This window comes from Electrona antarctica, assembly GCF_951216825.1.
Source record: "Electrona antarctica genome assembly, chromosome: 6".
NCBI classification, from domain to species: Eukaryota; Metazoa; Chordata; class Actinopteri; order Myctophiformes; family Myctophidae; genus Electrona; species Electrona antarctica.
Window position 1 is genome coordinate 40,628,218 of NC_136811.1, and position 27,281 is coordinate 40,655,498.

Sequence of the window (27,281 nt, forward strand, 5' to 3'; positions counted from 1 at the left end):
GAACCACAAGGGTCCAGGTGGTTCCTAATATCAATAATTTTACTGGTGACATCCTGGACCGCCATCGGTGTATGAATGGGTGAATGTAATGCACAATCTATGTATAGCGCCTTGGATAAAGGCGCTCCCATTGTAGACCTGCTCATATCATCGGATTTGGTCAGCATACATAGGCTATAGCTCTATGCTGTGAAGTCTTAGTGTATACCTGCGGCTTATAGGAACCAAATGCACCACATTTGTATAGTGTATAGTGAAATTAACAGTGAGGATACATTTTTTTTACTGTTTATAGGAAAAAAGACTGCTGAAACAGATACCAATATTTGCCTGCAAGGAAAACATACATAACTGAAGGGCTATTTTTAACCTTAAAAGAATTTCAGATTTGAGGGACAGCTAATGCGCGTATCCAAAAGGTTAACATCTTTATTGACCTTTTGGTGAAATTCTGACTGAACAAAGGTCCAGATTTGATTAAAAGTCTTGGTATTTACGCAGTCAGTCACTGGAAAGAAAAAAACAAACGAACATGAAAATCTATCAGAGGGTTGAGTAATGTCTGGACGGAAAGATTGAATTTTCATCCTTCAGTATATTATGTTAATGGCGGATCTGATCACAGGCAGGGCTGCAACTAGGCTATCGATTCTTTTCTTAGGGATTATCTTTTCGATTAATAGAGGACCACATTTTACATCGTTTTAGCTATGAAGTGTTTTTTTTTTTACTTTAAGCCCCATTTAACAGTCATACAACAATGTCACAAAAATAGCTGATCTACAGGCTCACATGTAGATGTGCTATTTTTGCTATAAGAAAAAAAAGCAATATTATCTTTTCCCCAAAATCAATTCGTTTCTAAAAATCCATTCGTTCCAACTGTTGCACCGAAAATCACAGGCACAAAACACTGATCTTTTCTTTATATATATATTTATATTTAAAATAAACAGGGAAAACAACAGACTACTTCATTGCATATATGAAGCCTGATTTATATTTCATTGTATGACGGTCTCCTTTGAGGAAAATAGTCGATCTACAAAGTCAAAACACGTGGTGGATCTGCATTTGTAGACTGGCTATGCCATCATACGACAGAGCATAACATAGGCATGACAACATTCAGTCAAACCTACAAAGAAAAAAGTTGCAGGGGTCAGAATCATAATCATTGAAAGTAAAAGTTTGTACAGGAATAATGTGTCATATATAAATTTATCTATATATCTATTTTCAATATACATTCATTCCTTTTTTTATTCACAGGTTTGCACTTGTGGTGTTTTCTATTTATAAAACGGAGAAGAAAGCTCAAGTAAATGTCAATCATTTTTGGTTTGTAGACCTACATAGACCTTCTACAGCGTATTGATTTCAGAGCAGCATCTTGCAGTGCATTAAAGACTGTGTATGGAGTAGGCTACTCACTGATGAGAATTAATGTCTGGTTTTATAAAACCAGACAGTCAACAAATGCCAGTAAACAGTGATGTTTGTTTTCCCCCCTCAGAGAACTGTTGAGCGATGCTGCTGGTCATGGTCAGTTGCATGAGGGGTTCAGAATGTGTGCAGCTTTCAAGGAGCCATAAAAATCGAAAACATACAAACTCTGGGTTCGATTTGTATATTAAAAACAAAGAGGGCGGCTCACAATGCATCGCTACGCATTTGACCTGTAAATTGGCTGTTTCCTACCCTCACAGCACATTGAACCCTGAGAAAACTCATTAGTGTAATAAAGCATCATGACCACGAATGCAAGTCTAATCTTGGCATAATTCAAACCGATTAAACAACTCTTATTGAATCTGATAAAGCAATGTCATCATAAAGATTCATATATGAAAACCAAAACGGAACAAAAACTAAGATTTGATGCTTGCAGATATCACTTTATCTGCATACCTGTGTATCTTGACATAATCCATTGAAGCAAGTAGCTGATATGTTTTCATATTGCACTTGTTTGAGATCAGCTTGCAGCAGGACGTATACTCACTAATGACAAAAACGTATCCAAGAGGAAAAAACAAAGGTAATGCTGCACAACCTAATTGAACAAGAGAAAAAAAACTGAATTACACTTAAATCCCTCTACACCTCGTTTGTACTCCCAAGGACGATTTGTAAAAAACTATTATAAAAGTGGTCTGCGGATCATCGGCGCATACATATTCCATTAACAGGTGCTGATTAAAACGATGAATTAACATTACGGGTGATGCGGTGGAACAGTGCACAAGTAGGGTGGGGGAAGGGGCTACAGCTACGACATTTACACACATTCTTTACAGATTAATGACAAAAGATGCAGAGCACATGGTCGGTCTAAATCACCAGATGGGCTCTCTGGACCGTCACCTACACGTACCTTAACCTCTCGCACCAAAGCACACGGAGGACATGGGGAAGAGGACATGGGGATTATGGGGTTGGTTACACTGGAAGTGTACGCATCTGACACAATTAAACCTTTCCTGCAGTTAACCCGAGAGCTTTATTACTGTCACAACACAACTGGTTTTGTCTACAGTTGTTAAATCAATTATGGCCAAAGGGAGATGCTGGCCAAACACTAGAGGTTATGAGGGGGCTGAGGTGGAAGTAGCAGGGGTGTCCTGTGCAGTATGGATATAGGACCCAATGTATGCTAATGAGGTCGCAGGAGACTCAACTGTATTAACAAACTGCGTGACCTATGATTACATCAACAATAGGTGGCTGACGAGATTGAATAGCCTCCGGTGTGAAAAACGTAAAGCCCTCTCTTTATCTGAACACACGCCACACACACACACAGGTGAGATCATGTTTCTTACCTCTAGGTGGGTAGTGCCACATTTCAGGGTCATCGCGGACAGTGAAATCCCAGTGTTAATTTTAACTCTAAAGAGTGTACAAATGGAAACTACTGTCAATTTGCTTCCATGTGTGTAATGATTTTGATGTGATCTACCCTCATGCAGACTCCACTTCAACAATACATACAGTTGGGTGCCACCGATATTGTCCCTTATCATTTCACCCATTTAGGCCTGACCTCAACATTTAAAAAAATCCTTCTAAATCCTCCAGTTCTGAAATAAATATTTTCACGATTTTTCAAAAATAGCAGACCTACAAGCTCGTAGCGCGCCACTCGGTGGCGCGCTATGAGCTTGTAGATCTGCTATTTTTCAATAGCTAAATTATAACATAATGTTTAAAACACCAAAAGGGGTTCCCGCCCAAAATGGGTTAACTGTCCTTTTGCGCAGATCACGCAAAACTCAGCAAAAAGAAAAGGACAATATCGATGGCCTCCAACTGTACACTGTACAGGCACGAAATGAGCAACGATTAAACTCCTCGCAAACACGAGTCTAACGACGTTTGGACTAGAGAAAAGAGTGAGCATGAGCAGCAAACATGTACCGCCAAAGTACAAGTTTCAACACATCTCTTTGGGGTGACCGTAGCCATCTGGGAATGTGTAGGTCGCTGGCTCGTCCCTCGGTTGGCCCACCCTACGTGTCGAGGTGTCCCTGAGCAGGACAGGACACACAACCCCTAACAGCTCGCCTGAGCCACCTGAGCAGCCTTCTGCTGGGTGAAGCAGTCCATGCACTTCAACATTACTTCCCTTTCATTGCCCTGTATCTCACACTATCAGTCAAACTAAAAATAGCGCGATTAAGCACTCCCAAGTTGACATAAACAGAGCAGGGTATAATCCCGTAGCCTGACTTTTCTGCATGAAAATCCCACTCTTGTGGAGGACTCAAGAGCTTCAGTTAAACCCTATTCATCACACAGCATTCCTCTCTACAGACCTGGCAACGCAGGCTCCGTCACTAGACAAGGGCACGACAGAGACAAACAGTTGGCATCTATATTTAGTCTGGACTTTGATAAAAGGACTAACCCTCCAAAAAGGACACCACCCACACTACATTTCAGAGTGGTCCAATCACGACAAGCCTTAGTGGAAAAGTCAACTATATTGTCGGATGGCATCGGGGGTCGAAGAGCGCTTAATGTTATTTAACAGTTAGCCGCTGTGGAATGTAATCACGCTACAATTTTGTCTTCAATTTTGTGAGAGAAAAGGGTTTTTAAAGGGTATAATTTTTGTACAAAAATGAGCTGTACATTGCACCATCACCAAGCGCTAGTTACTGTGACACTAACACTACTGCATCTTTAAATGAATGACTTTGGTAACCATTAGCTAACGGCAACATATCTTTGGGAAATCCCTGTGGACACCTGAGTGAGTTCTCCGGTAAGCTACATAGTCTTATGTAACAAGATGATTAGCGACACCTACTGATACAGCGACATAGAAATTCAGTTTAGACTTGAGGCTACAACTGAGTGGAAACGATTCAGGAATTGAAAAAAATAACCATCAAAGAAGCAATGTGAAGACTCTAGGGTGGTCCTTCATATTGTGATGGTATCAGGATTAGTTAGCAGGAGATCACAGGCAGGGTTAGGCCCAAACCGCACCAATGCAACTACTTAAAACAAAACAGTTTTAACCCTCTTATGCCCTTGACGCATAGCATCGGGGACAGATCACTGTGTAACACAGTGCAGAAAAATGTTGATACCCGTTTAACCGGAAACAACGACACCAGATTCAGTCTATTCGGTCAAAATCAGCATAATGGTGACGTTACCGCCACCATCAGGACTGGGTGTCTAATACTATACGATTGCCCCGTTAAAATGAGATATAGTGTGTATATCACAGATCTTTCTATTGGCATTAAAATGATGAATTAAAAAATATGAATAGTGCAGGTAGAAGGCACAATCCACTGTTAATTAGGGTGGCCATAAGGGGGTTAAGGACATGTCACACCAATTCAACTCCTTGCAACTGCCATTGGGGATAATGGTTTCATGTAACTACATGCAACTACTCGCAACCGTTTGGTTCCAAGGAGTTGCATGGCGAATCATTGGTGCGGTTTGGGCCTTAGGGGGCTGCCAGAGAAGCACCAGTGAAGTTAGAAACGTGTATTAATAGCCAATACCCCACTCTCTGTGTCTCCTCTGCAGTATAACGAGTAATTTGTTTTCCGGTCCTTAATAGAACACTTTCCCGCTTCCAACGGCAGTCTCAACAGCTGTTTTGTTTTGAAAACAAAAAGGTGCATTAAATTTTCTCCCCCCCAAATGCAAAGTTGTATTCATAAACAATGCATCACTGGCAAAGTCTTTTTCGATTGTAGTGATTGATAAAATGACTTTTTGCATTAGTGATTGTACAAAAAGCATGAGGCAGCATCTGAACAGGGCACCGAGTCCCTGGGTATTATCCAAGGCCATCTACTACTGTATATGCCCAATGGAGAATAGCATAATCATTGAATAGACCAGCAATGTACTTCTATAGTCACAGCAACTAGAGAAGCACTTAAACTAAGAACACATTCAGAAATGAGCAGCATAAAAATATACATAAAAACATATTGCAACCATCTGTTTCAGCCTAAGAACAATTGCATAAAAATATGGAAGTAATGATTATGATAAAATACAGCATTCGAAAACAGCACTGTAAATAACAAAAGGAATACTATGGCATAACATAATGCGATTGACATTTGTGACTGTGGAATCGTGAGGAATGCAGCAAATCCATTAATCCAGTATGAAGTCTTTAAGTCTGCTGTGTTTTTAGCACTGTGTGATTCTATTTGGGATCCAGACAACAGAGTTGTTATTCACAAAGTGAGCTGTGTTGGCTGCCAAACAGACACAATGTGGAGTTATTAAACATGATTTAGAGTGGTTCCCTAAAGGACAAGTGGCTATTTAGATTGGGATAGCTCTGTAGAGAAGCATATAGTGTGTGTGTGTAACGCTATCTGATTAGGGACCCAAATGGCTGCTTTGGCTGAGATAAATCAAGCATTCAGGCCTCGTCTCAAGAGCTTTAGACACTGCTTTATGTCGGACTCTTGTCCTCAACGGCATGGCTGCCCAAAGGCAAAGCTGTTAAGTGTGCCTTCTCTCTGTGCATGTGTCTGTATGTATATTTGCATATATGTACGTACGTACGTACGTACGTACGTATGGCTAAATTAGCATTCCGATTTGAAACATGACTGCATCTGGTGTGTTTATGTGTGTGTTTTGACCGACAGCCTCTGGTTTTGTGACTGGTACATCGGGGAGGAGGGTGAGATAATTCTTTAGCCGAGGAAAGAAGTCAGTTTCAGTGCTCATCCACTATTTTGTTCTGTCACTCAGAAATGGCCGGGCAATGTCCCAGCTCCCTCAGTGCTGTCTTTTATTTTCAAACTCTTCTCATTGTCACTCTTTTAGGCTTTTGTATTTATTTTTGCATCGTCTCAATCTGGCTGCCTGACCTTCCTCTCAGTCTTTCCCTCTCTTCCCTCCTCAGGCGAAGACTGGCAGTCATCTTTATCTAACACAACCCTCCGCGCCCAGTCTAAGCCCTGATAACACCGGCGTCAGCGTTATTTTGGGCCGCCACACTAACCGGTCCGTCCCCATCTGCGACAATGGCCCCCGTGGCCACGGGTGGCTGTTCCTCTGCGTCCATGGCGAAGAGGGAGGCGTCCTCAGCGGGGGCGGCTCCGCGGTCAGTGCGCTCCAGCTTGCGGTGCTTTCGTGGCTCCGAGGGCGGCGTGTCGTTCTTCTGGGTGAAGACGGCACGAATCCGCCCCACACAGACATCGGTCGCCTCCCGCGTCTCACGGGAGAGCTGTGACAGACTGAGGAAGCCGTGCGGAAGATCGTCCACCACGCACAGTGTGACGTACTGCCCGGCGCCCCGCAGGCGCTTGGCGAACATGACGGAGTCGTCCAGCATGGGGTCCAGTGCGCATGCCTGAGGAAGGAGGGGGGGTGGGGCAGGGGGTAGAACAAAGGAGGGATGAGCGAATTAGGGCTCCGCTATGTCGCACCAAGAATCTTAATTACTGGTCGAAGGCAAGGAACCCAAGCGTCTGCACTGCAGCCCACCCCCTCTCCATACTTTGTATTCTCGCTGACTCATTCCAGCCTCTTTTAAACTGAGTATTTTCACTTTGTACACCTTATGTAAGGGTAGGCCGGACTCAGTTTATTCAATCTTTCCCTGTCTCACTCAACCGTAATGTTCTGGATCCCCTGCATCTCTATAACTCTCACAACAGCGTTGTGAACCCCAATGTTTCTCCTCTTCTTTATCTCCCATTTTTATGACTAAAACGACCCATTTTATCTTGACGCATATTTGCATGCCTAATGTGGTTTAAGGACACCTGGTACTGTCACAAGATGGATGGAGATTGGAGAACAGCAAAGATTATTACAGTATTGTAATAATCAAGCATATGTAGAGTGTAAACAAACCTGTCTCCATTTAGCCATTCACACTCTGCCATATGGCATTTTGTTTTAATTGAGAAAAGAGCTTCTCACCAGAGCGTCTGCCGCCGGGAAGTCTCATTTTAAATCAAGTGCAAACTCCACCCAGCGCCCCAGCCGTATGTGACAATGCCCCTTGGGGTCCCTTAAACGAGTCCATCCATTAATGGTCAAGAGACGGTATAATGACATCACATCACGCTGTTTTGCAACCCATAAAGAGCACTGTGATTTGCACTGGAAACAGTAGTCTTTTCCAATGAACACTTGAGATTTGGAATAGAATCAATTGCTGGCATTATTAATGGCCCTATTTCTAAATGTCGGGAGACCTGGGTATTTACCAACAAAACAAATAGTGTTACATTGCCTTTATAGTGTTAAGATACCTGTTAGCAATTGGTAAGTGTGTTTCCAGCGCACATTAAAGAAATCCTAGATCATCTCTAGTAACCTCGGGAGTTACGTCCTACATACAGTATAGCACCTTTGTGCACTCCCAGGTTCGGTGGAGTTTGTTCTCAATATACAGTATAACAATCCTTCCCAGCAGCAGAGGCACTGAGGCAACTGCCTCTATCCCAAACTGGCATAAGCAATCATAAACAGAGGTGAGCTTGTCTTGCCTGCGCAACAAACTCTTTGCACTTGACTAAATTATTGCAACACACTCCTTTGGCATTCTGCTCTAATCATGGAACTGGGAGGGCACCATGGCATCCTTAAATGACACACCCAAGGTTAGTGCGGATATCGAGGCCTGTATCTTCCTCAAAATGTACTTGTGTATTTTTATTTATTGTTTTGTCAATTTTTGCCATATTTCTTCCAATTTAGTCATTATTATACCAATTCGCCTCAGTGTAGTCTTGTCACTGCTGACCCACACTAGCTTCTCTGCAAACGGGTTGGTCTGATAAACATGACAAATGAGCCTCACCAGGAGGACTTAGCGTGTGCAGAGAACACACTATTCCTCAAAGTTCAGCAAGTACAGCAGGAGTCGCTGGTGAAGCAACAAAGATAGCCCTCCTGCCCTAAAAGGCTCCCCCCAAACCTGGCCAATGGTGCTTTTATGGATGCCCTGCAGGGTTACGTTGCCCTTTAAACTCATTCATTCACTGTATCAGGTCTGGTTCAAAGACAAATCAATAACAATTCCAAGTGCTTGAATTTGCTTTGCCTAAAATATAAATACATGTCCTAGTTATAAACATTATATAAACTATAAATTGGATAAATTAATATCTTTTCCCTGATTGAACACTTTACAGCCACCATCTGGACTGATTCAGTTTACTCCGCCTTTACTTTAAGTAGTAAAATAAAAAGCTATTGCAATGCTGAATGATTAAGAAATGCTATTTGTCTGAAGTCTGGCCACGGGTGCAGCAGTGCACCACTCTCCTTCTCATCTAGTCTGGCCACGGGTGCAGCAGTGCACCACTCTCCTTCTCATCTCCTTTCTGTCTGAAGTCTGGCCACGGGTGCAGCAGTGCACCACTCTCCTTCTCATCTCCTTTCTGTCTGAAGTCTGGCCACGGGTGCAGCAGTGCACCACTCTCCTGTCTGAAGTCTGGCCACGGGTGCAGCAGTGCACCACTCTCCTGTCTGAAGTCTGGCCACGGGTGCAGCAGTGCACCACTCTCCTGTCTGAAGTCTGGCCACGGGTGCAGCAGTGCACCACTCTCCTGTCTGAAGTCTGGCCACGGGTGCAGCAGTGCACCACTCTCCTGTCTGAAGTCTGGCCACGGGTGCAGCAGTGCACCACTCTCCTGTCTGAAGTCTGGCCACGGGTGCAGCAGTGCACCACTCTCCTTCTCATCTCCTTTCCCTCCAGCCTAATTTCATTAAACCACCTTCTATTAATGTACCCCATTCTGCTATTCTATCTTTTGTCTCCCTCCTTCTAAACATCCCTTATTGGGAAGTGTTTTTTAACCCAATATTTGTTCCTTGTCCGTCTTCCTAAATGTGAAAAATGTGTTTGTACTGTTCCTACATCCCATGACTCTTATTTGGAGACGGTGCATACGCTTTTTCTAAGCATCTAGGCTGAACTTTTATTTATTTGCCTGTTTTACATATTTGGCTGTCTGCAGATCGCAAAGGAAATAATGAATTAGCAATTAGCTGGCATAATAAGAGACCAGTAGCAAAGCCATTCATAAGTAAACTCATGGTCTATTTGTTATGTGTGCCACTGCCTACCGTTGACTTCCCCTCTTTATATCGCCTCTGCTTCCATTCCTTATACCAGTGGTGCCCAAACAGCGTGCAGAGCTGAGCCCCACTGGTTTGCCCTGGGATTTTGTGATAACCACACATTATTAGACAAGGATCTATTGGCTTTGCAGGTTGCTGATCCGGTCTGAGTCTCAAGCAGATACAGAAAACGCTAGACCGGATTTGATCGGCTGTCTGTCTGTTTGGAGCTAATCTCGCAAACTGCTGCCTATCCATGCCAAATTTCCAGTGAATGTTGCAAGTACGCCACAGAAGTGCCTCCACTTTTCAAATTTGTTTTATATAGATATTTTAAATATCTAACTTTAATTACATTTTTAATTTAAAACTACTAATGTCATAGATAAGAGGTTTTTAATCTGGCGGCCCCCGGAAATGTGTGACAACCCTTCTGCCTCCTTCCCTCCTTACCACTATGTGCACAGGTGGCAGGCCTTGGAGCATGCTATCAGGGGCCAGCAGTGGGGAGCAGTATGGGTCCAAGACCACCGGTGAGGTCTGCATCGTCATGTCAGCCAGCTGCTTGCTGCGCAGTGGCTCAAATCCCAGGGGAAACTCCCTGGGGTGCTCCTGCTCCTCGTCGCCAGGCGGGGGCGGTATGGCCACTGAAGACATAGCACTGGACATAAAGGGGTCCTCTTCATTGGAGAGGAAGAATCTCACTGGTTCTGGCTACGTAGAGGAAGACAGAAATTAAATGGTAAATGGTAAATGGTGCATTTATATAGCGCCTTTATCCAAGGCGCTTTACATAGATTGTGCATTACATTCACCCATTCACACACACATTCATACACCGATGGCGTCAGAAACCATGCAAGGCACCAACCAGCACATCAGGAGCAATTAGGGGTTCAGTGTCTTGCTCAAGGACACTTCGACACTAACTCTGGGGAGCCTGGGTTTGAACTGGCAACCTTGCGGTTACCATCCAGCCACTCTACCCCTGAGCCACCGCCGCCCCCTCTGAATGGCTTCACTGCAAAATTGTATGAGCCTCTGTTGATAAGCCAAGGTGTTAAAAGGATGCTTAACTTTCACATCAACCCTTAAGTGGTTATTTTCATGCCAACCATCATTATGATTATTGGGTGTTCTTTTTCCAGAGTGATTCATGTGAGGATTTTGCCAGGGACAAAGAAAGTAAAGCAAAATGAGAGGTCCAGTAGTAAAATAAGCAAATAAAACAAGGTTGGTCATGTTACGTACACAACACTATGACTTTCGGGGGGGGATTCTCTGAAAGAGAGAGAGAGAATTTGAAGGGAAGAGAGCGCGAGCGCGCGCGCGAGAGAGAGAGACAAAGAGAACATGAGCGCTTCACTAATCCAGTTGGGCCTGTGTGAAATCACACGGCAGGGATAATCTCTGACACCTTGCCGCTACCCACTGAAGCAGAAGGTTATGTATGCAGCCAGCATCCTTTAACCATAGGCTCTTTATGAAGCAAGGGTGTCATGAGCTCCATGGTGTTTGGTGAGGTGAAACATTGTGCAAGTTGGAGATTTGACACATGTGTATACCAGAATTACAATGAGCGAAAAAATTATATTGCAGAAAAGTTAATTTGACTTTTAATAAAGTAATATATATTCCAAAAGTGAAATGTTCATATATTCTAGATTTATTGCGCAAAAAGAAAATCTTGATTACGGCATTAATGACCAGAACTCAGTCTGTACCTACTTATTGTCTTTCATTCCTTATCACAGGTGAATGTGATGATAATTGGAATCAAGATAACAGGTCATTGCAGCTGGAACTTGTGCTGTGATTCGATGGTGTCGTACTCATCAAATTAAAATTCTACTGCTATGGTTACGCTACCCTCGCTTTGAAGTGGGAATTAGAACTAGGTACATATGTTTGCTTAGATTAGGTTGTTTTTAATACTCATACTGAAAGGAAACACTGCCCCTTGCTGGACAGGGTAGTTCATAAAAGGCAGCTGCAGTGAGTAACTGTGCTGCATATTAGTACACTGCTTCTGCCTTGCCTTGGATACGATTAGCTTTTAAGTGTAAATTTCTATTAAGTTTCATGTGGGGCCAAACTAGCCAATTAAGTACCAGAGGAAACTGCAACTGCTGTGCTGAGAACCCATATCGCTTTGCTAGACAGGCCATGGGCGGGCCATTGGATTATTCGAAGATCAGTTTTCTAGGCAACAGGTCTAGCTTTGAAAAGGAATGCAAAATGTGTGGTGAATGGTAGCCATAAGATGGCCTTCTGTAAAGGTCACAGGTTTGTCTCCCTGCAAAATTAAACAGTGTGTCCATCAATGTGTGTCAGTATGGTTCCGTCAATTTGTGTTTTTGTGAGACACAACTTTTCCCCCATCCCTGCTTGCTCATTCAAAGTCAAGTGAAGTCACCCCAGGAAATGACAAGCGTCAGCACAGAACGATTGAAAAAAAACGAATTATACATGTGAAAATGTAAATGTACAATCAATAAAAACATGTAAATTTGCACGTGTGGAAAACACAAAGCGCAAACTCTACCTCTGTGTGATGTACAGTGTGTGGCGGATCGTTGGCGCAGGAGGACGTGGAGGTATGGCTGTGAGCTCCGGCCACCACGCTCAGGTCCTGGAAGGTGCGGCTCTTCAGGGACTCTCTCCTGGTGGAGGAGAAGAGGCTGGGCTCCTGGCTGGGTTCCTTGGCCATCGGAGGGTCGGAGTGAGGAAAGGTGAAGGATGCCTCTGAAACGCTCTTCCTGACCGTATCTGAGAGAAGAGGAGGCACAAGGAGGAGAGGTGAAGGAGGGGAGTGACCGGCAATGTAGATGGAGGGAGAGAGAGAGAGAAAGAGAGAGAGAGAGAGAGAGAGAGAGAGAGAGAGAGAGAGAGAGGGGAGGGTCGGATAGATCCAGAAGCCAGAGAGAAAGCGGGAGATAAAGATAGAACGGAGCCAAACAGAAATTACGTAAAATTAACAAATAAATGGGGATGAGAGGGCATGAGAGAGATGGTGCAAGGCGAACAGAAAGCTAAGAGTGATTGTTTTAGAGGTGACCGACGAGTGTGAGAGAGGTTCATTAACACAATCAGCCCCGGGATTCCTTCAAAATAGGAGCTCTGGGGTGCCGGGAAGACAGGGCCGCTTTTACTCTGTAAAGAAGTCAGAAATGAAGAGCTTAGTATATCCATCAGATCAAAACCACAGAGAGCACTCTAGATTAGGAGAGACGAGGCATTCTTTCTGCCGCGGTACACTAGGAAGTAACCGGGACCGCTGGTGAACGAAGAGCGACGCATACGGTGGCCTTAGGGTCTAACTCAAAAAAGAGGGAAAAAAAATCAGAATATTATTCTCTCGCCTGATATCATTGAAGATGCGCTAGGACGTGTACACACGTCCTTTGAATCCGTTGGTTGGATTCCCTAGGACGTGTGGACATGTCGGATGGACGGAACCTGTTAAAAGAAAAAACAACAAAAGCGACCTGAAGCACAGAATAGTTTAGGAACGATGAAGTGGCCACTCGTATTCACTTGAGCCTGACAAGAACTCAAGTATTCAGAAAAGAATAATGTTTATTGCTAGGCTACTAGCAGCGACAGAAATACACGGAAGAGAGCACACTCAATGTACTGTTTCCACTTGTTGTGTGCCATCAGCTCTTCGGGGTCGGTGGGTGGGGTGGATTGGGGGGTGTAGAAAATGGAAAAACGGATGAAAAGGAGAGAGACGAGGGGGGCATCTCTGATCAGCGCTGTCATGGCGATAACATTGGTCCCACCCCCGGCTGTCAAAACACCGCAGTGACCAGTCTTCACAGCTGGTCTCGTAACAAAGAGTGTCTCTCATAATTATCTGTCTCTCGGAGGCCGTGATGAACCTTTTAGTAATGGACCCCCCCCCCCCCCCCCGCAACACTCTCTCCAATGACACACTCATTACTCCCTGGCTTGGGAGAAGGGAGGGGAAGGGGGGTTTACAATTAGCTGCCATGATTTACAGTGGCTGCAATTAACAATTACCGTCAATGTCCCATTCGGGCTGAGTCTGGGGGAAAGTGGATTGAAATAAATGAGGTAGGGGGCACACTACAGGGTGGGATGAAATAATTGGTTTGGTAAATGTTGAATAAAGGAGGGGGCGGGGGGTCTGTTTCAATTGTCTCTCCATATGGGGTGTAAACGAAGTTTTGGGTAATTACTGTGCGTGGATAATAAAAACATGGATGAAAGTGGTAGCATAACGAACACTCGCTTGTATCAGCAGGCGAGATACACTCATCTGCAAAACCCAACAAGGGCATCTATTGGCAGGTAACAAAGACACAAGGAGGACAAAGAGCACATTGCTCACAGAGAAAATGTTGTCCGCCCCCACAAAACAAAACTTTTAGCACACACACACACACACACACACTTACCGGCAGCAGCTCCAGCCGGGAGGGGCTCTGCAGTGGCGGTGTCATTGTTGGAGGAGGAGGATGCTGAAGCTCGTATGGGGTCCAGCAGGGAATGGAACCAGTTGGAGGCTCCCTGTTTGAAGTCTCTCAGCATCAGGGCGGTGTCCCTCCTCACCACGCTCAGCGTGCTCGATTTCTCCACCTGCTTCTCCACCTGAGGCCCGTTTCCTGAAGGAGGGAGGGTGGAGGGACACAGATAGAAGACAGAAGGTTGAGGTAGAAGCCAGAGGAAAATACAAATACACAAAAATATAGGCTGCAACACACTCCCTCATGTTACCCTCAAAGCTATAGAACCGCCCTCCCCATGCAGTACATAAAATATAAAATAAAGCACTGTAAAGCAGATAGTCCGCAATAGAAGGGACATTGTCACCCTTATAAAAGTAAACAAAAAACTCTTCAAAGACTGAGCTGGAACAAAGAACGACAGGGGGCAGACCGGGAGAAAAAACTACAAAAAGAGTGAGGGGGTCTGAAGGGAGAGGAGTGAAGGGCATAGGATGGAAATTGATTTCCTATGGGCCTATCAGTCTCTTTTGTTGGAGCAGAGAGAGACGAGGGACAGAGGGATCTATATCCTTTCCAAACTTCTCCTGATAAGAAAAACCTCTTTGGCTCGATTTTTTAATTATGTCACGAACAAAGGGAAGGGACACAAGAACAGATGCACACACAATCTTCAGACACGCACACATACCTGCGTATGCGCTGAGACACCTGGTCAGCACACTCAGGGGCAGCATTGGGTCAATGAGCGTCAACAGGCGGGAGGGCGAGGCGTAGGCTGTGAGCAGGGTCGCTGGGTAGGCCGCCACGATGCCATCCGGCTTGCGTATGCCGTGGGCCACTGCTCGCATTGAAGTGGTCAAAGACAGATTGCCCCCCGCGCTGTCACCGGCCAGACACACGTACTCCCCCGTCCAGCCTGGAGGTGGACAGTGGGAGGAAGACAGAGTTACACAGGCGAGACGGAAGGAGACGAGACGTGGGGAGAATGAAGAGAGAGCACAAGAGAGGTGACAAGAAAAATAAGAGAGATGAAGAGAATAAAGACTTGAAGGATTTGAGGGGAAACTGACAGGAGGGGACAACAGGACAGAGGAGACGAGGGGGAGAGAGAGGAGGTGGAAGGTATGGAGAGGAGTTTTGTATTTTTGTTGCTTGCCATACAATAAAATTAGTGTTAATTTGAAATGTGTAATAATCAAATATTTAAAAGTATATATATATATATATATATATATTACCCTAATGATTTTTTCCAATCATTTGTACACTCTTGCATTGTTGAATCAATGCTATGGATTCTATTTATCAGGGGGCCAACACAGCAGTGGGTGACTCATCGACTCATTTTGCCACCAACAAACATACAGTTCACATGTGGGTACTGTGTGGGGGTGCTTATCCGTTCCGTGAGGCTTCTACCCACACTGCCATCTTGTTCCATACCACCGGCACACTGCACTAGAGATACTGCTCATCTGACACAGTGGGCTTCAGTGGAGAGACTTACACAAGACTAAGCAGCTGTCTTGTGTTTATCGCCAAAACATTGGTTGAAATGACGCCAAAGGAGTCTGCATAATCTATGGCAATGTTGCAGAACAATGACCACACTGTGGGACAATGTGTTTCAGTCTATCAGGGAAGATTACTTTCAAAGTGATGAATGAATCCTCTCTAAGCGGACTAGTACCCAGAGTGGATTTGCAGAAATAGTCTACTACACAATTTCGTCCTGGAGGAAAAAAAGCATTTTTCCTACACTCTCGCGTCAGCTAATTTAGACTTTGTTGCACGACCGTGTTGTATGACAAGAAATGCTGTTATTTTAAACTGAAAAGTGCAATTTATTTTAAACCACCAAACGCAAATGTCCCCTCTCGAAAACAGAAAGCACACAGTGGCAATGACAACGACAATGCAGTATGAAGTCAAGATGCTATAGCCCATACTTTGAACATTGAAATCTAGTGTGTGTACCTAGTAAGCGATGGTTCTTGAGGGCCCAGCAGTAGGCATAGAAGCACTCCTCCAGGGCCCTGGGGAATGGGGCCTCAGGAGCCAGAGAGTAGTCCACCGACAGGATGGGGACCCCAAGATCTTGAGACCAACTCTTCAAGTAAGGCTGGACAGACAAAAATGGAGGACAAATTCATTATATGAGAAGATTGAAATGAGTCATGGTCTATGACTTGCCGAACTAAACTGCGGCTGAAGAGTATATATATATATATATATATATATATATATATATATATATATATATATATATATATATATATATATATATAGGTGTATGGGAACTCTGGGCAGTATTATGTGTGTCTTAAGTACCAGGTCTTATTACTTAACTTAAGACCTGGAGGCGTGATCAATGCCATTTGGCTATTCTGAGTGGCCAAACAGCATTGACCACGCCTCCAGGTCTTAAGTTAAGTAATAAGACCTGGTACTTAAGACACGCATAATACTGCCCTCTGTGTCATATAAAACATTGTTTACATCACCTTGAACTGAAAAGAGAACAGCGAAAGATAGAAAGAGAGACAGGGAGAAATGCTCAATTTCCAGTCCAAAAAACACTGTTTTGTTCTTCCAAAGTGAGCATTAATACATGGCATGCTGTGGTGTAAAGGAAGCAGGCAGATAGAGAACACAGAGATATGGAGTTAATGAAGGGAGCAAGATGAGAAAGAACTAAGGGGGAATAAACCAGTATTAGTTATGAGAATCGTGCTCCTCTCTCTGCTGTCTGCGTTCTGTCTAGACAAAGCCAGATGGACTGCAAGCACAGTCACCTCATCTCAATTTCCTTTCATATGGTAAATTACCACAGTACACACAGCAATCGTACTTAAGTGCATGCAAGGAACAGCCAAGCCCTGGGAAGTATTCAGAAAAGACACAGAAGACACAAATTAAGTTTTTCACTGTTGTTTACCCTGTTGTTTGTCAAAGTATGAAGAAGTGCTTGCTCAACCATTCGTACCGCCGCATTTATTCTCGTTACAATGCCCTCTAGCCAATACCTTTACTTATTCATTCCTAACTTCTTAACCTCAATCAACCATTTTGACTCACAGCAAAAGGGCTGGCAGTAAAGGGTCTCCTTTCTTTACACCCTGTGTGTGTGTGTGTGTGTGTGTGTGTGTGTGTGTGTGTGTGTGTGTGTCACCTCAGCTGTGGTGGTTGCGAAATGTGAAAATCTAACTCACCACCAGTTCTGAGAGTGTGCAGTGCTCTCTTAAAAGTAAACTCCCATTGGTCACAGTAGATACAACAACTAGGGGGCTGACGCATGAATGTTTATGTGTCTGTCTTGAAGTACTGTTTAGGCGAAGGAGCGCGTGTGCCTGTGAAAATCTGGTGAGATATGCCATTGGTGCGCGCGTGTGTGTGTGTGCGTGTGTACACCCAACATGTACAATTCTGGTGGGATTTATATCAGGGAGACTGCATGACATTCGCATCTTTGCGTAACGGTTGCTGTTGGGCAATCATCTACAATCTCAACGTGTCAATGCGACCTGCTGTGACCTTGAAGATCTGCCATTTTCGCCATTGCACCGATTTTTCCCATATCCTGAAAAGTAACCGTTTTAGATATGAAATGTTTCTAACCGACAGCAATGATATATAATGCAAAGATAGAAGATGATAACATGTGTCTGTGTATGCATTTCTCTGTGTATCCACTCCACTGTTGATCGTTCGTGCAGTTAGTCGTCAACACAGTGTCAGTGCTATGGATCAACTGACAGTTACATAATATATAATAATATCTGTATCATCTTCTAGCACAGAGAAAGAGATCTGAGAAATGGCACACACACGGGTATTGGCTGTGATCCATAGTGTAAGAGTTTCTATGTGCCTGCATTTCATCCATATTTGTATGCATGTGTACAGTATACACAGTACACACACTAGGGGTGTCACGATATACTAATTCCACGATACCCCCAATTATCATCAAGATTGCCCGTCATCTTTATAAAGAACTTACTCCAAAAATTGTAAGTATCAAGTGCTTTACACGCAAAAATGAGTACAATACTACAAGAATAGGGGCGCCCGCTGGCCAAGTGGTCCAGGCGCATGCCACATATAGGCTTTGGCCTGAGTCCCGTTCATGACGACCTTTGCTGCATGTCTCTCCCTCCCCCTTTCCTGTCCATCTTCACTGGAACTATCAATAAAGGCACAAAAGCCCAAAACAAATCTTTAAAAAAAAATAACACTCAACAGAAAGGTTATTTTCTAGCTGGCAACCGTTTATTACCTACTTTGAGAATCTGAGAGTACTTCCGACAGACTAATTGAGTCAATACTATGAGTATAATTTATAGAGGGTGATGTATGACAACGTTCCGATTCAACGCAATCTTTTCTAACAACTTGTGACTATCTTTTGAACTTTAATAACCCAACTTATAATTGTATTTATTTTATTTATTTTTGTTTGTTGTTGTTATTTATATTGTTTTTTTCATCTGTACTTAAATTTTTTTTTTTGTGTCCTACTGTTTACACTTGGTCAAAAATGTATGGTTGTTTGATTGGACTGGATCTTTTTTTTTTTTTTTTTTCTTGTTGCTATTGTTGTTTTTGTATGTCTGTACTCAATAATTATTGTTTTTTTTTTAATATATTGTTTTAATAATGACGATAACTGTGGGGGGAGGGATGGGGTGAGGGAGAAAATGAAAAAAGAATGGTATGTTCAAACTGAACTTAACTCTTAGCCTGCCGCCATTAATTAATCCCTCGATTGCGTATTGCCATGGTTTAATCACGCGTGACACTTACTTTGAAGAGCCAAATATCCGTAATCGCATTTTACTATGAAACCATTCCGTGTGTGTTGACGAAGCTGGTGCTCGTTCTCTCGGTCGGTGGTGGAAAAAGTGGACCGCGAGTATCACAGTGCCTGCTACAGGCCGTTGAAAACGCTTGTCTGGGACAAAGCGTCCTCTGCAATGTCGCTTCTGTGAGATAAAGCCGTCTGAAACCAGAGCCGGCAATGTAAGTGGATGCGCGCGCATTTTCAAAATGGCCGCGCCCATTGTGTCAGAAGCATAACAAAGCTAACCGACGGTAGATTTCGATACGATCGTATTAAAACATGCATTAATGAATACATCGCTGTTAAAACGGCTTTTCCGTTTGTGGCAGGCTACAAGATTCTACGTTTTAAAATTCCTATGTTCCTGGCGGGTAAACGATTAAATTGTTGAAACCCGCTACCAATAAACATATATTAAAAAAAAAAAAAAAAAAAAATAACACAAGCATAAGGGACACGTAAGCAGTTCTCATTATAAACTACCCCTCAGTATGAACTTCTGTAGTCCAACTACAACAAAATAATAATCGTGAATTCGTGATAGTCTTTCATCAAATGTATGTATGAGTGCGAGTATGTGAAGCAAGTGCATACGCGTGTATGTGTGTGCAAAACTGTGCACGCTACTCAAACCTCAGTCCATTCATTGTGTACTGTGGTTTCAGGATCAATGGGGCACTGAGGAGCGAGGAGTTCCACAGGGCTCTGGCCCTGAAAGCACAGCTATACATCACTCTCTCCTCTCCTCAACTCTGCCGACACTGACTGGTCATTAGGAGGAGAACAGAGGAGATGAGAGCAGAGGATGGATGGATAGATGTACACTAGGGAGTGAAGGAGAGTAGACAGTTGAGGAGAGCAGGGCAAACACTCCCTTGGTGTGACAGAGCGGCGATCATTTGGCTGACAAAATTGAATGATAAATGAATAAGACAAGGAGGACAGCATCAGGCTGGGGCGGACAAATTGGACACTTGTCAGTTGTCATCGCATCCATCTCGACAGTTTGACAACGGCCCAATTTGTCCGACACCTTCGTGCCATGACATTATCGTCTTGGCTTTGATTTGTAGGTTTGTAGGATTTGATTTTCACAGAAAACTAAAAGGACAGTGGGCCCATTTTTGCATTGTCAAAGTCAACAATACAGATTTAACCGTGTACAGAATATTTAGTCATCGTAATCATGACTTTGTGTTTATTTTACTAAGTCATCGTAATCATGACGTTTACTATGTGCCACATATACACGCTCCAACCTGCCTAGAATGTGGAGGTTTTATGGCAAAAATAATAAGTGTCAAGGTGGGGTACAAAAAAGGCAGGGCACTACAGCTGGACTCACTGTGCAAAATCATGACAGCAGGAGCTAAGAAAGGTGAACAGAGGATGTGCAAAGAAAGGAAATGTTCATGTTAATTAACCAGACCCACAGGAACGCGGCCAGGGTGACGGTCCGGTTCCGGCGAGCCGCCCCACGTCCGAAACGGTAGAGAAATGACAGAGTTACCATGTGGGGGTCTCCGGGGGGGTACCTCTACTGTACTGTACTGTACTGTAACACCCCCAATCATCATATATACAGTTAATATGCGTGCGTGTGTGTTAGGCTGTGCAACAGTGACACTTGGTTGTGAAAACCAACCAAACGCTATTTTCGTGCTCGGACACAGGGACAGACCCAGGGACACACATAGCTACTTAATGGAGTGGTTGCACCACTCAAAAATGGATGGACAGAGGAAGAGAGAGAGAGAGAAACTAAGGTAAGTGCATGGAGTAATCTTTCTCCACTGGGCTTGTAACGGCTTTCTGTTAATACAACATGACAAGAACCCTAACCCACACATACATTAACCCATTTTAGGCGGGAACCCCTTTTGGTGTTAGCATTATGTTATGCTTTAGGCCCATCGTCAACACTGACGGACGGATGCCTATGAGCTATTGAAAAATAGCAGATCTACAAGCTCATAGCGCGCCACCGAGTGGCGCGCTATGAGCTTGTAGATCTGCTATTTTTCAATAGCTCATAGGCATCCGTCCGTAGGTCTGCTATTTTTGAAAAATCGAAGAACGACTGACATAGAAACATAGCTTTTTCAGAAAACTGTCAGGATGTAAAAGACATTTTTAGAATCTGATCTCAGGTCAAAATGGGTTAAGAGCCCCCCTCCCTCCCCCCTCTCCCATTCTCTTCATCTTCTCCTCTGCCCATCTCTTTCACTCTGTCAGTCTTTCTCCACCATCGCTCACATATTCTGGTTGCTATGCAGCCACAGATCAAGGCGGCCTGCGTCTCTGGTGATTTCACAGAGCCTCGTCTTACACTGGCTTTACCGTCCCACTGCCACACGCACACTTCACACGCTAGGGCGGATGAACATGCCCGCGTAGGAGGAGGCGGTGGGCGGCTGCGGGGGAGTGAGGACTTTAAATAATCCTGTCACTGTCGTGCAGACGGAGAGGGCAGAAGTTTTGATCGGCCACTCCAGCAACTGCTTTTGTGTGGCGCCGCCTCGTCACACCAGTCAGTTCAAAGTCCATGAAACGGATGTGATTTACAGCTTAGAGGGGCCAATGGATGCCTTTCAAATCGCTGTGAGTTTATAGATCGGCTACTTTCGCATTACACTGTAATACGATAAAGTATAAGAGTGTGTATATATACGGGGTATATATATATATATCTATATATATCTATATATATCTATATATATATATATATATATTTTTTTTTAATTATTATTATTAGGCTATATGAAAAAAATCTGACCGGTCTACTCTGAAGTGAGGGGCTGCACTGTACTGTACTCCTCTCTGGCCTCTGTGTGTGTGTGTGTGTGTGTGTGTGTGCGTGCGTGCGTGCATGTGCGCGTTCGCTCTACTGGCCACTTTCGGTGTTGCAGTGCTTTTCATGTCCATTCATTCATTCATACATTGGGAGGTGAAGCGGCGAACAGTCAACACCAGCGTCCTCACTTCCCACATTCACACACCAGTGGTGGCAACCACTGGAGGCACTGTGGGGTTCAGTGTCTTGCCTAAGGACACTTCGACATGTAGACAGGAGGAGCCGGGATTCGAACCGCCGACCCATGGATCATTGGATGACCTGCTCTACCTCCTGAGCCACAGCCGCCCCGAACATACATACATAAACAGTACTACACATACGTATTGAACTCATGTTTGTGTATGTGTGCATAAGTCAGTGAATATGCGGTGGTGTATCCATTACACAGATCCAACCCAGTGGAGTGACATAACGAACAGTGTGAAAGGAAGCAAGGGGATTAAAGTGAAAAGCAAGCAGGAGAGGGCTCCAGAGGACGACAGAGAGCCCTCAGCCTCCAGCTGGTAGTTAAGGGCGGGGTTAAAGGGGGTCAGAGTCTGTCAATCAAGTTTGCACGGATTAATTACACAGTAATTAGCGTAGAGTCTCATTATGAGCCGCGCTATTGACTGAGCGAGATCACCCCCCCCCCTCCCCCTGACAACAAGTGTCTGTATTCTCAACACTTTAATTAGTTGCAGTTCAATTTCAATTAGCTTGAGAAAACACGGTTGGAGTTGAAGAGGCAATGAGTTCACAGAGGAAGCAAGTCTTCTGACTGTGTGTGTGTGTGTGTGTGTGTGTGTGTGTGTGCGCGCGTGCGTGCGTGCGCGCGTGCGTGTGTGTGTGTGTGTGTGTGGCTGTTGGCTGACGTCACAGTGCGTTACATTCCCGGCAGAATGAGACCAGAGCCTGGTGGCGCCAGGTAGGGTGGAATAGCAGTTCTGAAGGCCAACAGCGGAAGCCTTTTCTCTTGGCTAATGAGTGAATCACACCGCCGCTGCTGCTTGCATGCTAATGGACTGTTCTGCCAAGTCTGTATAATTTCTGATTCTTGGTCATGGAACAAACAGGAAAAGGGGGATTAAGGAGAGGATTATATGCCCATCAGAGATGTGTAGTGGGTGAAACATTTCCTCTGGATCCCCAATGCCTGTTGGCCTTGGATCAAATCCTTTGTTCCTCCACAAATACATTAAAAAAAAAAGACTAAATGTAAGCAAACTGCCCAGATTCTTTTCAATGAATAACACAGGTGGTTTCTACACTGTTAAGGTGGCCTTACACTAGCCGATAATCGGGCATTTTTGACGCTCGGGGGGTGTCCGACTCAATCGGGCACCCCCCGCGCGCGATCGGGATCGGCCCGAGCAACATCAAGAATGTTTGATATTTGCACGGCCCCGCTCCGATTATCCTGTAGTGTATGGTGCTGTCAGATTTCAAATGCCCGATTATCGGCTAGTGTAAGGCCACCTTAAAATGCAGACCTGTGCTGAATTATTTCAATATTGATTTGACCGCACTCACAGGATTGGTTCACCTTACCTTGCTTGCCAAATGAAACCGATTGGATGGCCAAAATTAAAAAGAGAAAGAGCGAGAGATAGAAAGCGAGTGAGTGACTGAAGTGAGTGAGGTGAGTGAGGCGAGTGAGCCTACCTCGTGAGACTTCGAGGTCTGTGCTACAAAGCCTCCACCATGGAAATGGACTACGAGGTAGGGAGATGGAGGGCTGCGCTTGGTCTTCATTCCCAGAGACAGAGAGATAGAGGCCCCCTCAGGACGGGTCATAGACAGCATAGCTTCACTGTCCTGGAGACAGAGAGAGTGAGAGACAGAGAGTGAGAGACAGAGAGAGAGATACTATGACTTTGTGGACAAGGCAAAATAAGTTATTTCTACTGTTTTGAACTGCCTACAGGCTCAGAGGATCAGCAAACAGTGAATCACAGTGTTTGTTTGCTAAACTCTATTGAATGTCTGCAGTCTGTGCACACACTGCAAACAAAGGCCCCTGCCTGATAGTGTGTTCTTGTGTTAGCAACAGGGCTCCCTTCGAGGGTGGGTGGATAAGCTACAGTGCTACACTGCGCTGTAGCAACTTGCTACTATAGCTACGGCCAGGACTGCCACAGAGAAACACTTATACCATGTAGGGATGAGGTAGGGAGAGGAAGAGAAGATGAGAAGAAAGGAGGGAGAGGGAAGTAGGAATATTCAGGGACTGAAATTACATTTAGATGGAGAGCAAGAAAAGGAATGAGGTATGGGAGGGATTTTGAGGGGGAGACAGTGCGGTGCTCAGTGGCCTTGTGGTTAGAGTGTCCGCCCTGAGACTGGGAGGTTGGGGTTCGATCCCCGGCCGGTTCATACCAAAGACTCTAAAACCCATTGGCACTCAGCATCAAGGGTTGGATTGGGGGTAAGTCCCTTCGACACATACTAGCGTCATGTCCAGGGGGTGTACTTGTACACCAAGCTGCCTCACGCTACAGAAACAGGAGACAGGCTCCTGCCCTATGGGCCTCATGCCTCGGCCATGCTACTTACTTACAGTGCGGTGAGAGGAGACCAGAATGGAGGGAGGGATGGAGGCAGAGATGGAAGGGTGTCGGGGAAATGCAGGCTTGAATTTTGCAACAATAACAATAGGATGCCTTTGTTTAGTTGGAGCGAGATCAGTGACTCAAAGTTTTTTGCTGATAGCGTGTCTGGTTGGATGCCAGGATACAGAGAAAGACGGAGGGAAGTGGAGAGAGAAGCAAAAGAGGAGAGAGGTATATAGAGTTAAGAGAGATCTCCATCCCTAAGGAATGGTGTTATGAGATGGTAACCTGAGGAAGAGAGAGAGAGAGAGATGATCTAGAGAAGCAGAGGCGCATAAAGACAGCGAATAGATTCAATGTAAAAAGGATGAGGGTTTGTCATTGATAAGCAGACAGAGGCAGTCGCAAAGGGGAAACCTTAAGATTATTAATTAGGAAAACAATGATCTGTAAGAAGACATTGTCTTTGTGACTGCCATGTGTGATGGGTCTTAAAGAGCCTAATGAGGAATGCCATCGTTTGTTTGGCCAAAAAGAGCTGCTCTAGAAACACCCAATCTAGAAGCAGAATGTCATGACATGCTAGGGTTCATTAGCCTGGTATCCAGCCTGCTTCGCTACGTTCGGCGGATTTTTTTTTCTCTCTTCGCTTATCAGTCTGGAAAGCCTCCCATTGGGAGGTTTTGCAGAACTACACTAGAACTACATATGTTACGTAGTCAACGTCGTTGCTGATTGGATGTTGTTCCAACGAATGAGAGTAGCGTTAGGCAACCTACGTCATCAGCCAGCGCCACCCTCCATGCTTTTCACACTGCAGTAGCTGCGCTTTGCTATGACGTCTCACTGGTGCTTTGTCCCGCCCCGCACCACAGACCAATCAGAAGCCACGTTAGGTTTCGAAGCTTTTGGCATGTCCCGCCTCCCTTGGAGATAGGAGGCTTTCCAGACTGATAAGCGAAGAGAGAAAAAAAAATCCGCCGAACGTAGCGAAGCAGGCTGGATACCAGGCTAAGGGTTCATGAGGTTAAATAAGAGGGAGACCATGTGACTGAAACACGCAATTTTCTGAAATGTGTGAAAACTGAAACCAAGACATTTTAATAACTATAAATAATCAAGCCTGCTGTGAAAATCTGTCTGCTGACAGATTAAACGTGTTATTGTACAGCATTTAAACGTGCTATTAGACTGTAATGGGAACTGGATTATACAGGTTCCAGGTTACCTGGCCTTCACGCAAGTCATAGGAGATGAGCCTCATCTGGACGGGGGCGGGGCCGATGTGTGCCGATGGTGGTGCTATGGTTACATACGTGGTGGGGTTGGTCACCATTGGCAGGTCAAAGGGCATGGCGGGGACGGAAAGCGCACGGTTCACTTTGACCTGGGTGGACGTCATACTGGCCAGACCCTAGAGAGACAGAAAGCGAGAGATAGATTAAAGGATAAAGAAAGAGTGCATAGTTGAGAGACAGAAGTGTGTGTGTGTGTGTGTGTTTTAAGTCCGACTCACCGACAGGACCTCAGTTTCTGTGATGTTCCAGAAAGTCTTCCAGAAATGCACATCCAGGTTCTGGGTGATGCGTTCGAACTCTGCGCCCCTCAGCTCAGGGTCAATGGCGTACTTCCCAGAGTTGAAGAACGAACTCGCTGCTACGCCTGAGAGCGGAGGGCGAACACGGAGAGGGCAGGGGATGGATGGAGGAGAAGGGACGGCGGTGGGTAAGAGGAGGGTAGAGAGTGGAAGAGGAGTTGAGGAGAAGGAGTTTGTAAAGAGGGAAAGGAACGAGACAATGGCGTTCGCAATGTGAAGCCACATTGTGGGGAGCAGTGGTAAGGAAAAGAGAGTTGCAAGGTCAAATTAGCAGAGGGGGTTAGATAAACGGGAGGAGAGAGTAATGAATTGTCAAAGACAACGGACAAGAAGAAAAAAAGAGGACATTGGGAGGTGGAATTAGAGGGAGAGAATGTTGGGAGTGAATGACAGAAGTGCTGGCACATTAAAATTAAAACATCACAACACATCAACTCACTGAGACAGAAATGGAAAGGGGGAGAAAGAATAGAGAGATGAAGAGAGAGAGAGTGTATAAGCAGTGATTAAAAGTGACCACCTTTGGTTTATTTAACTTCTGAGAGCATGCGAGCTCAGAAGCCTGTGCAGTTTAATTGGCTTGCCTTTTAGTTTCATTCACAGCAATTTAAATGTTTTACTCTTCAGTTTCTAGCGGCCAGCTATGTCGAATAGTGCCACAAAAAACAGTCACTGTATACACTATACAGCGTCAATTTCTTCCACCAGGCTAACAAATCGATTCTACGGGAATTAAATGTCCAATGCTACTGTGGTAGGTGCTATGTTCACACACACACACACACACACACACACACACACACACACACACACACACACACACACACACACACACACACACACACACACACACACACACACACACACACACACACACACACACACACACACACACACACACACACACACACACAGCAGCTTCCGTTCCCATGACTTCTCTTACACTGGATGCTGTGTGAAATCTACGGAAGAGGACAAAGTCTGCACTTTTTTTCTCAATATGAACACAGCCATGTGACCACTGTGCTCCAAAGCAACCTCCAATGCAGAAGATAAGGACATCTATTCTAATAACACCACTTAAGCTCCATTCCAAAAATGGTGAAAATAGAAGATTTACAAGCTCACAATGAGATTATGAAGGGGGTGCATACGTTAGTTAGACATACTAACAGTCCAACAGGCATTAGTCCGACAACACCGTTGCTCCCGTTACAACTAGCCCGTGGTTGGTTAAAACTCACCCGTGGCTCCCGACATGCGTAGCAGGTTAAAACTAACCTGATTGATTGAATACTTTATTGGCAGAAATATAATCAGTACAGGGTACAGTCAAACAGAAATGTAATCAGTACAGGGTACAGTCAAACAGAAATGTAATCAGTACAGGGTACAGTCA

The 27,281-nt window shown here is 44.6% G+C and overlaps 1 protein-coding gene across 4 annotated transcripts in view; it reads right to left on the reverse strand.

Moving 5' to 3' along the window:
- Window positions 1–925: 925 nt before the first annotated feature.
- lipeb (lipase, hormone-sensitive b) overlaps window positions 926–27,281 on the reverse strand; it is a 48,923-nt gene continuing 22,567 nt past the window's right edge. For 3 of the 4 annotated variants that reach the window (XM_079504630.1, XM_079504632.1, XM_079504631.1), the window contains 9 exons: window positions 25,802–25,947; window positions 25,514–25,699; window positions 23,399–23,551; window positions 16,035–16,179; window positions 14,746–14,973; window positions 14,007–14,213; window positions 12,128–12,351; window positions 10,036–10,296; window positions 926–6,856 (listed from right to left, as the gene is read on the reverse strand). In XM_079504630.1, the coding sequence (XP_079360756.1) occupies window positions 6,455–6,856; window positions 10,036–10,296; window positions 12,128–12,351; window positions 14,007–14,213; window positions 14,746–14,973; window positions 16,035–16,179; window positions 23,399–23,551; window positions 25,514–25,699; window positions 25,802–25,947 (1,952 nt within the window). In that variant the 3' untranslated portion in view covers window positions 926–6,454. The remainder of the gene's footprint in view (window positions 6,857–10,035; window positions 10,297–12,127; window positions 12,352–14,006; window positions 14,214–14,745; window positions 14,974–16,034; window positions 16,180–23,398; window positions 23,552–25,513; window positions 25,700–25,801; window positions 25,948–27,281) is intronic. The other variant, XR_013790277.1, reaches the window with a different exon arrangement.